At 40.9% G+C, this 15,311-nt stretch overlaps 1 protein-coding gene across 2 annotated transcripts; it reads left to right on the top strand.

The window, feature by feature from the left end:
* Positions 1 to 2,367: 2,367 nt before the first annotated feature.
* On the top strand, positions 2,368 to 14,487 carry def8 (differentially expressed in FDCP 8 homolog). 2 transcript variants are annotated; one of them, XM_007889335.2, is made up of 11 exons: positions 2,368 to 2,724; positions 5,350 to 5,444; positions 6,948 to 7,097; positions 7,681 to 7,822; positions 7,964 to 8,128; positions 9,320 to 9,447; positions 10,051 to 10,164; positions 10,625 to 10,705; positions 10,850 to 10,990; positions 11,424 to 11,533; positions 12,300 to 12,456. In XM_007889335.2, exons 1-11 carry the CDS (start codon positions 2,604 to 2,606, stop codon positions 12,391 to 12,393), a joined length of 1,341 nt encoding a protein of 446 aa, XP_007887526.2. In that variant the 5' UTR covers positions 2,368 to 2,603; the 3' UTR covers positions 12,394 to 12,456. The 2 variants fall into 2 exon arrangements, with proteins under 2 accessions (XP_007887526.2, XP_042196301.1); XM_042340367.1 differs by having other exon boundaries at positions 2,369 to 2,724; positions 11,424 to 11,553; positions 12,300 to 14,487.
* The last annotated feature ends 824 nt before the right edge of the window (positions 14,488 to 15,311 follow it).

Raw genomic sequence — 15,311 nt, 5'->3', positions numbered from 1 at the left:
CACCACACACCACCACCCCCCACACACACCCACCATTCCCACACAACCCCCCCCACACACACACACCCCACACCCCCCCACCCCCCCCCACACACACACACCCCCCACACACCCCACAACCCCCCCCCCACACACCCCCCACACACCCCCCCCACACACACCCCACCCCCCACACACACACACCCCACACACCCCCCCACACACCACACCCCCCACCACACACACACCCCACCCCCCCCCCCACACACACCCCACACCCCCCCCACACACACACACACACACCCCCCCCCACCCCCACACCCCCCCACACACACACCCCCCACACACCCCCCCCCCCCACACACACCCCACACCCCCCCCCACACCACCACACACACCCCCCCCACCCCCCACACCCCCCCACACACACACACCCCACACCCCACCCCCACACACACACCCCACACCCCCCCCACACACACACCACACCCACCCCCCCACACACCCCCCACCCCCCACACACCCCCCCCCCCCACACACACACACACACACACCCCCACACCCCACAACCCCCCCCCACACACACCCCCACACACACCCCACCCCCCCCACACACACCGCACACCCCCCCCCACACACACCCCCACACACCCCCCCCCCCCCCACCCCCCACAACCCCCCCCCACACACACACACACCCCCCACACACACCCCACCCCCCCACACCCCCCCCACACACACACACACCACCCCCCACACCCCCCCCACACACCACACACACCCCCCCCACACACACACACACACCCACACACACACACCACCCCCCACACACACCCCACCCCACCACACACACACCCCACCCCCCCCACACACACACCCCCACACACACCCCCACACACCCCCCCCCACCCCCCACAACCCCCCCCACACACACACACACCCCCCACACACACCCCACCCCCCCACCCACCCCCACACACACATCCCCCACACACCCACACCCCCCCCCCACACACACACACACACACACCCCCACACACACACACACCCCACACAAACACACCACACACACACCCCCCCCCACACACACACACCCCACCCCCCCTCCACACACACACACCCCACCCCCCCCACACACACACACACCACACACACCCCACACAAACACACCACACACACACCCCCACAAACACACCCACACACACCCCCCCACACAAACACACCCACACACACACACCCCCCACCCGGAGAGGTTCCAAAATGTCACAAGTTTTATCCTCTTCAAACCTCCCGTTCCTGCCAGCAACGCCTTTGACGACTCTTTTATCGCCTGTTGTGCACAAATGCTATTTTTTTTTAAAAAAGTGGCTTGTTTTTGCGTGTATTGGGCAGGGATCAAAAGCTTTCAGTTGACTTGGAGACGTTCTCCTGATGTGAAAAGCAGACTATATAATAATAATTCCGGCACTTGACATTGCGCCTTATAATGTCGTTGAGACGCCTCAAAGTGCTTCACAGAATATACTGTTAATATATATCAAATGCAAGGATTATTATACTGTGAAGTGAATTGGCTGTATTTTGTAGGTGAAATATAAATGTAAATTGCTACTGTTGAAGAAGGTTACCACAACAATAATAATAATAATAAACCTTGCATTGTATCTGTATTGTCTGTGTAACATTAATGTGGGGAACTCAGGCAGTTCCTCTGATCTTGTATTGTTTAACTTAATAGATAACTTTAACAACCACGAGCGTTTGTCATTTGGAAAGTTGTGTTGATTTAGAGTTGTTTTCTTCTACCCATGAAAAAGGTGATATATTTTTTTTAAAAATCAGCCCAGTCAGATTTTTAGGATTTTGTTAGAGCACTTTATTTTAGGCTTTAAAAAGATCATTAACCCCGCTATAATAATAATAATAATAATAATAATAATTCTTGTGTTTAATATAGTGCTTTATCATGTCTTTCAAGACATCTCAAAGCACTTCACAGAATATACTGTAAATGATATACAATCACCTGCAGTCCTTATCAGATAAACTACTTTCTATTTTATATTTTTNGTCCTCTAGTTTTGGACTCACCGACAATTGTAAACAGCCAATCAACATCCACCTTATTAAATCATTCTATCTAGCCAAACCTTTTAATCCTATTTACAGATCAAATATATTATTTGTTATATAATAAGAATAATCATTGCATCTGATATTGCACCTTATCATGTCGTTGAGATGTCCCAAAACGCTTTGCAGAATATACTGTAAAGTGCATTGACTCTGTATTTTGTGGGCAAAAAGGTTTAAGTTACAGGAAAGAAAAGGTAATTGTCTAAATATAATTAGCAGTTTATACTGTATTTGCACCTAGAAATTGATTAATATTTTACTGTGAACACTTGCTGGTGGATTCAAATATGGAAGACTGCATAGTGTACTGAATGAGAATATCCTGGTCCGAGTGTGTGGTGGTTGCTGATACTTTGGTTAATGCTTTGCTGAGCTAAAGTAACTTTGTGGAATACTGTAGTATGAAAAATCTACCTTTAAGAAAAATTAAGTAAGTTTGACATGTGGGGTTGGCTCTGAACTTTTCTCTTTACTCAGGTCAGACTGACATGGAATACAATGCAAAACTGGCACGATTTCGAGAAGGCCATCTCAACCCCTTCAACAATGATCCAACTGAGAGTGTGGAGGTGGAAGATACCAAAGAAGAGGATGATTGGACAGTAAAAGGTTAGTGTGTAACTGGAGATCAATTTCAAATTTGGAACCATCGGAGTAGTTTAGTTTACTGGTGAGTGAGATTGGCCAACTGCTAATTTTTATTGTGTGTGGTCTGGAGAGAAGAGAAACGAGGGACCATGAACAAAGATGCAAAAAAAAAGGGATGCAACATTGATGCAGAATATATTAGAATCAGGTATGATTGACGCGTAGGAATGAAAAATCTATTTATTTATGTTGTGCAGCCCTCTGTTTTGAGTCTTAAATGATTTTTTTTCCCCCTGATGATTTGCAAGTCAGGCTGTTTTCGTGATCTTGCTTTTAACAGAATAACTGCATTGCTGGCAGCAGAATGACTATCAAGGCGGCTGTAAATTAAACAAAAACCTTAACATTTGCGTTCTAAAAATCCAATACACATAGCATTGCAGTTGGAGGATAACTTTTGGTTTCTGACCACAAGCAAGACTGCCATTTACACTGTAATAATAATAATAATAATCCTTGCATTTGATATAGCACTTTTCACGTCAGGAGGACGTCCCAAAGCGCTTCACAGAACACACTGTAAAGTGAATTGACTGTATATTTGTGGGCGAACGCGGCAGCCAATTGCGCACAGGGATCTACAACTGAATCAGTTGTAGGGATCTACAACTGATTTTATCCTGAAACCCATCACTTTCCAAGGCAGCAAATCATCCTAGTCTGAGCTCAATAGCTTGCTTGGAACTATTGTATATTATTCATTTCTCCTTGCATTTTAGAAACTTGGATAATGTCTCCTCTCAATCGTTTCTCAAACGAAAACAAATCTAATTCTGTGAATGTGACTTCATCCTATAATAGATCTCCAAGTTCCAGATCCTTGTTCCTCTTCTCCAGTGAACTCCACACTTTGCTCCCAATGTCTTTCTCAAAGGACATGACTTTTAATTTGTTCACAAGGAAGATTCTTTACTTTGTCGCATGGATACATTTTGAAAACAAATGTGCGCGTCTGCAACAGAAAAATAGCTGCGTGTGAGACATCAGTAGGAGTCCGATTCTCTTCGGGTTTTTTTTTTTGCTTGTCCCATGATAAGAGTTCTGTGACTCAGAAGCCGTGATTGTTTTATCTCTGTCTGTTTGACTACAGATTTACATTCTTTCAAATGATTCTGGTCCAGTTGCAATATTACATTCCTCTTATCCTTAGTGTGATGTGGATCAGCAGTTTTCCATCCCATTCGGATCATTCCAAAATATTGTTGTCTTGCCAGCTTACGTGTTTAGTTCCTGGCTGGTTGTCGTCGATAGATATGATCCTCTTTACTTGTTTATTGTGTCGATCCACATTGACTGACTATTCAGACAGATTGGTGTGTTCAGTAACAATAATTGGCCTTCCATCATTGGTATTGGCTTTAGCAAGACTTTTTGACTGTAGCTTTTGGTGATATTAGTCCTGCTTTTCCACAATGTTTCCTGTCTGCCAGGATGGATTAAAGCGCGCCTTTGTGTTTTGGAATGTACTCCGTTTTTGCTGCTCGAGTACATTCAGTTTTCATTTCTCGGCCTCTCGTCACGCTTCCCTATCCGTGTGTTTGGAACGATAACTGCTGCGGTTTGAATCGTTGTTGCAGTAGATGAGCTTTCGCAGGCTTGTGTCATGATGTACTGGGGCCTTGAGCCATCCTATCTGTAGCCACTGTTTGCTTCTTTGTCTCTAGTAAATGATTTTGTTTCACAAATTAGTTGCCGCATCATTGCAGAACCCTCTGTATTTAATCCAGATCAGAGGAGGGCTAGTAGTGCAAAGGATACCATTATTAAGATGTGATTGAAGTGAAGGGGGGAGAGGGTGGAGAGTCGAAATAAACTAGAAAATAATTTTGTAAATATTCAATTGAATTATGACCAATTATATGACGCTTTACGATAAAAAGGTTGCATTGTATCAGCAGTGGTCGCCTTGCAAATGTTACACCTTTTGGCAATCGTGAGGGCAGTTCCGTGCTAGTTATCAGCAGCCAAATGACTGCTGAAGAACAATCCTAAAGTTGACGTAACTGTTCTTATGACTTGAGAAGTCAACGCTGGAAGGAAGAAGGGGGGGGAGCAACCTCAGAAACGTTATGCAATCAATACTTAATTAAAGAATCTGCTGGTCACAACACAATCCACTTCCTTAATTTTGTTTTGTCCAAGCAGCTGAATCTTTTGAGCTAAGTAGATTTAAAATAAAGGGTGCATGTCATTATACTGTATTTGATATTTTGTGTGTGTGTGTGTGTGTGTGTGCGTTCAAGCGTGTGCGTGTGTGCGTGTTTGTGAGCTTTTATTGGTATATTTCAAAACCACTCAGCGTTTTGAAGACGAGGTAGCCATTTCTGCAGTGAATATTCTGCAGTGGGATTTGTGTGTGTGTGTGTGTGTGTGTGTGTGGAAGCTGGCTAGAAAATGTTAACCTGTTGAGGACTGTAGTATATGAATCAAATTATTTTTTTCTTCTTGAAGGCTGTGCAAGTCTGTGTCTTATCGGCCTTGCAGACGTTGCTGTTAGAATTTATCCAGATCCTGTTCTGATACTATCACTGCATACTGATCAGCACGTTATATTTCCAATGATGGATATTGTTCTTCCTGTTACAGGATTGCACACAGACACCTTCTTCAGGGAGGTCGATTCCCACACAGACAGAGTGATGGACCTGGGTATGGCTGAGGACCACTTCTCAAAGCCAGTGGTGAGTATTGATTTTGATGTAAATAATACTGAGGTAATATTAGTATATGATTGAAATATGCAGAGCAATTCCCAGTAAGGTAGATAAACGAGATGCTGGCAAACTATCGATCGTAGACAAAATGGTGCTTTTAAATGAACAAAATCCTCATTGTAAGGAGGAAGCTTAATGCCCCTGTTTTATTAATTGCAGATTTCTTCAAGGTGACTGTATTGTTACTACAGTATTATTTTCATCTGCTTTTAAAGATCAGGTCTGATGAAGCCATTCAGATGTTCTAATTTGCTAATGTCTGCCCAGAATGTTGCTTTAGTTAGTCCAGAGGTGCAGTTATTTTATGTGGTATCATTTATTTGGTGAATAATACAGTATTCAGATCAGACCTGAAAGATTATATATTTATTAAAGCTCATACACATAAATGAGCAGGAATTTAGAAGGGATGTTAGAACACTGTAATAATAATCCTTGCATTTGATATAGAGCCTTATTACGTTGTTGAGACATCTCAAAGCACTTCACAGAATATATTGTAAAATGGATTGTCTGTGTATTTTGTGGGCGAAATGCAGCAGCCAATTGCCCACAGCAGTGTCCTACAAACAGTGATAGATTACGTAACCATTTTTATTTTTTGAGGGAGTATTAGCCCGATATTAACACTAGTTAAAATGTTAGGCAAAACTGTGCAAAGTGTGAACAACAGTCATTTTATACCCAGGAAAAGCTTTAGTGCAGGCTTTTGTTTCTGGAATATGGCTGGAAGCATTTACTTGGCATTTTTCCGCTGATGGCAGCCTTGATGTTGATAACAAAGCAAAGGAGATATTTATTATGTCGGAAGCACTTCAGCGAGTTTTGAACCCTGTTAGTGGAAACTGCTGTTTCCTTTGTTTTCATGCCCATTAGTTCAGCTTAATTAGGAAAACAATATTGTACTGAGAATGAAATGTTCTTTACTGGCATTGCTCACTACTGTCTCTTATAGCTCCTTGAGGAGATGGCTTTGGTCCATGATACTGGACTGACCTACTCTCTTTACTCAACACTGTATTCCTGTGATACAGTGGCAGGACAATCTCCTCCTCCCCATCTTTCCCCATTGTCACCGTAGATATAGTTAAAAATTGCACAGTCGGAGCAAATGACATGAAGCCAACTGACATGAAAGGTGCTACATCAAATGCAATTATTATGAACCTATACAATAACAACAACAACTTGCAGTTATATAGCACCCTTCACACCGGACGGTTCATTCAAGCTTGTGTGTGAACACATGTTTGGATGTGGATCTAGTGTTGTGGAAGCTTACCAGTACTACAACAGCAGCAAATTACATTTGTATAGCGCCTTTCACATCAGGAGGACGTCCCAAGGCACTGTACATGGTTCAGTGAGCTGCAGACAGCATCAGGGGAACTGCATCTTGAGACAATCTCAATCTCCAAATGCTTGTTGCTTGTGTCCTCATGGGTAATCATCGTCTTTCCTCTTCTGCAGGGATCTTTTGGTGTCTTGGACATCGAAAATTTGAAGCGTGCGATCGAGGAGGTGAAGCAGGTTATATTAGATTTGCCAGAGCAATCCGAGAAGCAGAAAGATGCCGTTGTTAAACTTATACATCTTCGCCTTAAACTACAGGAACTGAAGGTTTGGAAAAACGTTGCCTTTTTTTTGAAGATAAAATTTTAAAGGGGCGGTTAAAAAAATAGCATAGAGGAGATCATCGAAAAGGAAGAAATTGTGGTCAAGATTCGCTGCACTTTTACTGAGTAGAGAATCCATACCTGAGATGTTCACACTAATGTCTAAACTGCCATTGTAAAGAATGGGTATTTGGATAGGGCAAGCAGGGTGGAGTTGCCCTTGGAACCATACCACAAGGAGGGACGGAGTGCAATCAGGTGATACGAAAGGGAGAAGATTGGTATAAGCCCTTCTTTCTCCTCCCTCCCTCTTGTCCAGATCAATTTGACTGTTGTATTGTGAACATTAATTCCAGTTTTCCAATCTTTTGTTAACCTGACTACTTGGCTCCACCATTGGCAGGTGAACTTTTATTTCTTGCCCATCCACCTCTCTCCCCCTTTTCCTCCACTTTCAAAACTCATCTGAAGACTTCTCTCTTTGACTGCGTCTTTGACCACTTACCTCCCTCCCAGCTCGAGCTTCTGCTCTGACTCTGAATTGTTGTTGTAGATGATCGTTATCTCATGATTGGTTTTCTGTTTAGGACCCTGATGAAGATGAGCCAAATATTCAAATCTTACTTGAACATCGATTCTACAAGGAAAAAAGCAAGAGTGTCAAACAGTTCTGTGACAAGTGTAGCACCATCATTTGGGGCTTACTTCAAACCTGGTATACCTGCACAGGTGAATGCCTTGCATTTGTCTGGAACACCTAGAGAATTATGAAATACATTTCTTAATTGGCAGCATCGGGAGGAAACACATTTATTCCCATGATCCTGCAGATTGCCATGTTTAACTCAATTCATTTCTTGCCTTTTGTAGGCTGTTACTACCGCTGCCACAGCAAATGTTTGAACCAAATTGCCAAACCTTGTGTGAGATCTAAGGTTAGCCACCAATCTGAGTTTGAACTTAACATTTGTCCAGAAGTGGGACTGGACAGACAGGATTACAGATGTGCAGAATGTCGGCAACCAATTTCCCTCCGTAAGTACATCAGCCCTACACTATGTTCTATCTGCATTGCATTTATGTTTCTGTACCCACCCTTTGGAATTCTATCCCACAGTGCCTTCGCCTTGCCTCCTTCAAGACCTGTGTCAAGACCCTCCATGGCGTTGGTCACCCTCCCACCATGGGGGATTTGGAATGGATGTTTTAATTTTGTAGAGCACTGAGTATTAGTTTAGAGATAATCTGACCAGATTGTTGTGGTTTTCTCCTGTGAATTGTTTTCCTCAGGTTTGTTATGATTGCGACAAGATACTCTTGGCTTTAATTTACCTGGGAGATTTATTTGAACTAGTGTAATACTTTAATAAATTATCAATTGAACTGGATGGGGTCTTTCCTTTGATTTTATAAATAGAAACAATGCAAAGAGTGTCAAGCTAATCCACCAACTCCTTTTCACCACGGGGTCCCTTACGTATCAGTGCTAATTAGCAGGACAGCTATTCACAAGTAGTCTTTTGTGTTTTCAGGTCTGATGAGTCTCTTAAGTACTTTGGGTAAGCTGCTGTGAGCTGTTGGCTTGGGTCTGTCTCAGTTGCAGGTCTTGTTTTCTTGTAATGTGATTCCTGTTCAAAGGAACTTTGTCACAAAATATCCCACAACAGTCCGACTCAGAGGTGAGAGTTCAACCAACTGAGTCAGGCTGATAAAACACTGCATTTTAATATATATATAGAGAGAATTATAAAAATATATTTCTACTAATTAGATCTGTACTATCTCTGTTGTGATTAAAGGAACACGCTGCATTAATGAAAAGATCGCCCCCTAGTCGCCAGATGAAAGATCAGCTATTCTGGGGTCCAGCAGTGATGTATATCGCTGAAATGGTCAGAAGCGCCTCATTAAGTGTCTCTACGGCAGACTGCTCATAAGATTGTCATTTTGAACATTCCCGACATCCCCTGTGCGTAGTTGGCTTGCAAGATGCTTTCGAACTCTTCCTTTCACTAGGATTGACAACAACTTGTGTTTATATCGACTCTGCTTGTATTCTGAGTTTCATTTCCGTTGCTGAAATGATCAAAAGGAACAAAAAAAAGTCTTCCTTGACCTTCGGGCTCATTTCAACTCTTTTTTTTCTCTCCTTTCTCTCTCCCACCCCCATTGCTTATGATCTGCATCTCTAACTCACTCGTGTTTACTTTACATCTTTTTCTTTAGGCGCTGTGCCCAGTGAAGCTCGGAAGTGTGACTACACAGGACAATATTACTGCAGTAACTGCCACTGGAATGATGTGGCAGTCATACCTGCACGTGTCATCCACAACTGGGACTTTGAAGCATGTAAAGTAAGTAAGTGGGCGCCAAGGGTCCGAATCAGACTGTGCTCACTGTTGCGTTTAGACTGTAAACATCACAGTGAGAGAGAAAAAAATGTATAATTTGGTCACTCAATCCACGACTGTTTGTGGGACACTGCCGTGTGCAGTCGCCTGCCATGTTTTTGCCCACAAAATATACGGTTTATTCGTTCACAGTATATTCTATGAAACGCTTTGAGAAATCTCAGAAGACGTGATGAGGCGTTAAAACAAATTCAAGGATTGTTATTATTATGTATTATAGACAATATCGGTGCAGAGGAGAGCTATAGACTAACATAAAGAAACTTCGAAACGTTTTAGTTTAAGGAAAAGTTAACTGAAACACAATGGCTATATATAAAAAAAGGTAAGTCGGTTTAAATGCATCAACGCAGCAATTTCTAGTTGGAGTCAATGCGATTCTATCTGCCACACGTGGCTGATTTCATAGCAGGAGAGAATGGATATATTTATAATTGTGAGACTGCTAGAAATTCAGTAGAGGTGAGAACTCAAGAACATTTTTAGCCACCGTTGTTTGGAAGGCCTATACCCGATTTATCTTTCTGTGCTGTTTCCCTTCTCTAGGTGTGTCGTTACAGTATGAGGTACCTGACACTAATGATGTCTCGGCCAGTACTAAAACTTAAAGAAATTAATCCGTTTCTCTTCAACTATGTGGAAGAGCTGGTCGAAATTCGGGTAAGTCTAGATGCAATGTGCTCTTTTGATTGTAACATGCATCATAAGTGAACTTGCTCTCTATCTGCTAAACTCGATAAGAATTGGTCCGGAAGTACGGAGTAAAAGGCAAAGTACACTCCTGCTCACTGTTAGTTTATGGAAACCTGATTCAGATACTTTTAACATTGTAGACAGTTAATAGTAGACTGGGTTTGAAAAGATAATGTAGATGGATCAATCAGATGTTCCATTTAATTTTAATAAAAGTGCAATATGGTGCAGATCTGAATAAACAGACATTTTAACATGTGAGTAAATTTCCCAAACTACTTGCACTCTTGATCCACATTTTACTAAGTCTTACCAAAGGATTTTTTAAAAATTAAATTTTGTTTAAAACTCTTAAAGCTCTCTGCTCTGAACTTGAAGGTATGAAACAGTTATTTCTTTTTTTTTCAATTGTATATTATATCCACAGAAGCTTCGACAAGATATTTTGTTAATGAAACCATATTTCATCACATGCAAAGAGGCCATGGAAGCCAGACTGCTGCTTCAGGTCAGTTACAAATTCAAGTGGATCCTCAGATGTGTATCTGTTAGTATATGGGAGGAATGGAGGGGAGTGGAAGCACAACATGACTTATAGTTATAACTGTTATCAATGTCTCCAATGAACCAGTTGAATGTTTTGTAATTGCAGTTGCAGGATCGACAGCACTTTGTGGAGAATGACGAAATGTACTCCTTACAGGACTTGATTGACATTGCCACGGGCCGACTGAGTTGTGCTTTAACTGAGATCCACACCACCTTTGCAAAGCACATCAAACTGGACTGTGAGGTAAAGGCAGACTTTGGTTACTGGGGATGAACAAAGAAAATATTGGTTCTCAAAATGGAAATGGTATTGGGTCACAGGGAGCAACATTTCAGTAAGCTTTCCTACTAAATTGTATTTAGTAATGCTCCATTTGATGTGGCAATAGGGAAAATGTGTTTGCTCTCCAATAAAATGCATAGTTAAAAATTCAATTTATAGTAAATTATTTAATCACACAGTATACAATTCCAGTCATTCCAGTCCTCTTCCGCCCCACCTTCAAAGCCTGCTTTAAGACCTATCTTTTTCACCTTTCTTCCACACACACACCAGCTCCCCCCCTTAAAACATGTTTAGAGTTTAGCTATAAACTATATATTATTATATGTAATATATAATATACTATTCATATATATATATGAATTAATCTCTGGCTTTGTGTGCTCTTTTGTAGAGATGTCAAGCTAAAGGTTTTGTCTGTGAGCTGTGCAAAGAGGGAGATGTGCTCTTTCCGTTTGACAGCCACACTTCAGTGTGTCAAGATTGTTCAGCTGTATTCCACAGGTTGGTGCAAACAACTGAAGGTAACATTAAAATTAATCTCTGGCAGATTCCCATTTATGCCCCAGCTGCTGATTCCAGACCATTCTGAATTTACAGCCTAACCCACGGTAATTGAGTTCAAACGGTACCAAACTAAGCTTCCTTATGCAGTTTTCACATCAGATGTAAACTGAAGGGCAATTTCCTTCAAACCACAAAAGGAGGAAGACCAACATATGTCGTGAGCTGATGACTCAATACGTCAGCCTGTAGACTGATTGAGGGTAAACGGAACATATTTGGTTTTGGAATACGGTGATGTGGCCTGAATGCTACAGAGTTGAGGTAAATGTAGCATTTTTGAGTTTCTTTCCCAAAGTCACAGATGAAAGTCAAAAATAATCCTTAAAATGTTGTCAAGAATCCAACATTATCAGCAGCAGCACTCTGATGGCGACTTTATTTTATTATCCATCTCCTCTTCCTCGTGTTCCGTTTTCCCAACTGGATTTAAAGGAAAAGCTTAAACTGAACAGGAAATACAATTCAGGACACACTGTGGGGAGTTGCCAATGTTGCCAACTATCTAATTACGCCTTCAAAAGGCATGGCAAAAGTGAGTTCTCTTGAGGAATGGAGTAACATCAATGACTTCGCTCTTAAAGAGCTGTAGACGATGTTGATTTACGAGAGATCCCGTTTTATGTGTAGGCTTTCCTGGGAGTGTCATCCACCTGGTCAATACAGCACAGCAATGCTGATCAATTCCCTATCTGTTTATTTTCAGGGACTGTTACTACGATAATTCCACCACATGTCCCAGGTGTCCACGACTATCGATGCGAAAACAATCCCAATCAGCACCTGCCAACCCAGACTAAAACGGGACAAGAGAGGAACGTCAAAGCGAAATACTATGAACTTTGTGGCAGCACTTATGCTCTCGACTTCTGCCAATTGAACTGAACCAATGCGTTTGACAAAATGACATGGAAAGAATGAAGTTAACAAACCCCCCAACCACATAACACACACCCCTGCCACCCCCCCAAAACTACCACCGAAACAACCCAATGTATTATTGAGACCTGGACGCAAGTGAAAATGAAAACTTAAACTCATGAACATTCTTACGTGAGAGTATGAACCTAACTAGTGAAAGGCTAAGAAAGCAAGCGTTATCCCAGGTGTACCCACGACAGCTGCAGAAACTGAAATAAGTGCAAATCTAATGCACCTCTCTGGCTCTTTCCACCAGTGTGGTTAACATTGTAAAGTGTACTTTCTCTTGTCTTATGTAGATAATGTTTCTTCTGAGCGCTTTTCTATTTAAAATGACTTTCAGTTTTATTGCCATCAAATTCTACATTTCTCTGAATGCAAGACACGTCTGCAGAACGCCTGTGTGTTTTAAAATGGACTGTGAGATCTGTGGGATCTGTGAAGTTTTAGCAAAACTGATATAATTTATAGTATGAGGATTGTAAATCTCAGTACAAGGGAACCAAAAATTAGTATAATGGCCAAGAATGAATGTTTAAAATTCAGCTTCAGATCAGCCAAAATTGCTCCCAAAGTGATTTATCATTTTGCATGTTTTCATTCAGTAAATCATTCAGATACAGTACTTGGGGGAAAAACACAACCAGCCAAAGGTGACTGAGCTTATTGCCATTTTTAAAAAATGTCCCTTTGCCCAGCTCAACTATTCCCATTATCCAGTATCACAAAATAAATCAGTTATTTCCATAAAATAATTGGTGAAATAGCTACCAGTCATTGGTTCACCAATGACTACTGGTATTTAAAAGTTTGACAATCTGACAATACAGGGAATAAGTTCGTAGCATTATGAAACCTACTAGGTCTGGACGCTTGCTGTTCATTTCATTCCAAAAAATGCCGACCTGTTTAAGCCTGAAGGATTCAGTCTTGCTTCTATTCCTTTTACTATTTGCCTGAATGTTGTCTGAATTATGTTTGAATATCATCACACTGGGGTGGGGAAATGATTAAATGATAGAATTATTGGACTTTATACAACAAAACTCAAAAGCAGTATTTGATCCTGTATTGTTTACAAGCCACAAAACAAAAGCTGTAACGGTTAAAATGCTCTGCAGTCCATTCTGATCATAATCGGATCAGATGCTCATTGTTTTTTTTCTATCTGAACTGTCTTTGGCGTTAAATTTTAAGTCACACTTCTTGAAATGGTTTATATACTTACATTTCCATTCCATTTATTTTAAGAAAATCTTGTATTTCACCATTCTGGGCACTTTCTTTTTTCTAATCATTCCATTATAATATTGATTAATGGGCAGCTGAGTTGATCATTTGGCTCACTGGCCTCCCACTGCCGGTCTATTGAGATGCATGACAGTGTACTTCTTACTAACCACAAGACTTTTTTAAGAACGAAGGTGAATTTTGATATCAAAACGCACCTAATGGAATTTGAAATGTTTTGAAAATGGTTCTCAATATTTTTTTGATTGCTGTGTGCTTCAAATTGGATGGTTGCGAAAAAATATCAATTTGTTTAGTTCTGATCAAAAGCAGCAAATGCTAATTAATTAGAAATTTGTCCAAATAATTGGTGATTTTAAAAAAATCATTTATTACAAGAAAATTATTTTTCATCCAACGTCTTTCAGGGAAGATTGCCGAAAAGCAATGGCATTTAAATCTCATTGCAGAACTGGTTCTGGTTTAGCAATCCATAAAGGTCTTGGTACAAAACAAAATATGGTTTATTTCTGACAGTTTCAATGTATAAAAGTTCATAAAACCAAAGAAGGTGATGTATATTACTGAGATCAACTTCAGCATTTTCTCTTGGTATTCATACCTTCTTGGTAGGAAGATATATATATAATGTAATATATATGGTGCTTAAATGACACTAATGATCTAGTTTTCTTTTGTAATATGCAATTTAAATATTATTTAATAAATTTATTATAATTTGAGGTTTTGTTCGTATATTTCCTCTGATCAGTTGAGTCTGGTCATGATTTACACCCAATGCTATATTAAAGATGAGATGTTTAATCATAGAATAATTCTAACTTGTGTTTTTTTGTATATAATAATAATAATCCTTGCATTTGATACAGCGCTTTTCACGTCAGGAGGACGTCCCAAAGCGCTTCACAGAACACACTGTAAAGTGAATCGACTGTATATTTGTGGGCGAACGCGGCAGCCAATTGCGCACAGCAATGTCCCACAAACAGTCGTAGATTGAAAATGACCAATTTATTATTGTTTTTGGAGGGATTATTATTAGGCTCTGTGTGGAGTAAGGAAACTTGCCCAAGGTTTCGCCCTGACCTGCCTGGAAATAAACTCAGGTGTCTGGCTTGCAAAGCGAGTGCTCTAACCACTGAGCTACAGGACTCCATGGGACGGATGGTGGTTCTGGAAAGGTGAGATCAGAATGGGTCTATATGATTTCTATGAGTCACTGTCAGTAGTGATCTAATGTTTTAAGTATCATTCAGCTTTGTTGGGAGATAAATGGAGGGGCATTTCATGTAATATTGTAATTTTGCTGATAAAATCAAGCTCTCTGCACCAATTGAACAGATGGGTTGTAGAATACCAGATGCAGTGTAGATAAATTGAGGTAAACGCATATTGAAACCCGTAACAGGTCTATCCATTAGCAAAGCTGGAGGAGCTGGGTACGTTCGTTCATTCATTCATTCGATTTCTATTAACTTGAAATATAATCCTTGCATTTTAATACAGTGCATATAATATCAAAGCGCTTCAGAGGGAATTGCTATAA

This window comes from Callorhinchus milii, unplaced genomic scaffold (genome assembly GCF_018977255.1).
Source record: "Callorhinchus milii isolate IMCB2004 unplaced genomic scaffold, IMCB_Cmil_1.0 Scaffold14, whole genome shotgun sequence".
Classification (NCBI taxonomy): domain Eukaryota; kingdom Metazoa; phylum Chordata; class Chondrichthyes; order Chimaeriformes; family Callorhinchidae; genus Callorhinchus; species Callorhinchus milii.
Note: the sequence above shows the minus strand (reverse complement) of the source record. Positions and strands in the feature narration are given on the sequence as shown.

Excerpts from the sequence above, each read along its gene's own strand:
- def8 (XM_042340367.1), top strand. The coding sequence starts at position 2,604 with ATGGAATACAATGCAAAACTGGCACGATTTCGAGAAGGCCATCTCAAC. Across the intron at positions 2,725-5,349 it reads GGATGATTGGACAGTAAAAG|GATTGCACACAGACACCTTC; the intron begins GTTAGTGTGTAA and ends TTCCTGTTACAG. Across the intron at positions 7,098-7,680 it reads TTAAACTACAGGAACTGAAG|GACCCTGATGAAGATGAGCC; the intron begins GTTTGGAAAAAC and ends TTTTCTGTTTAG.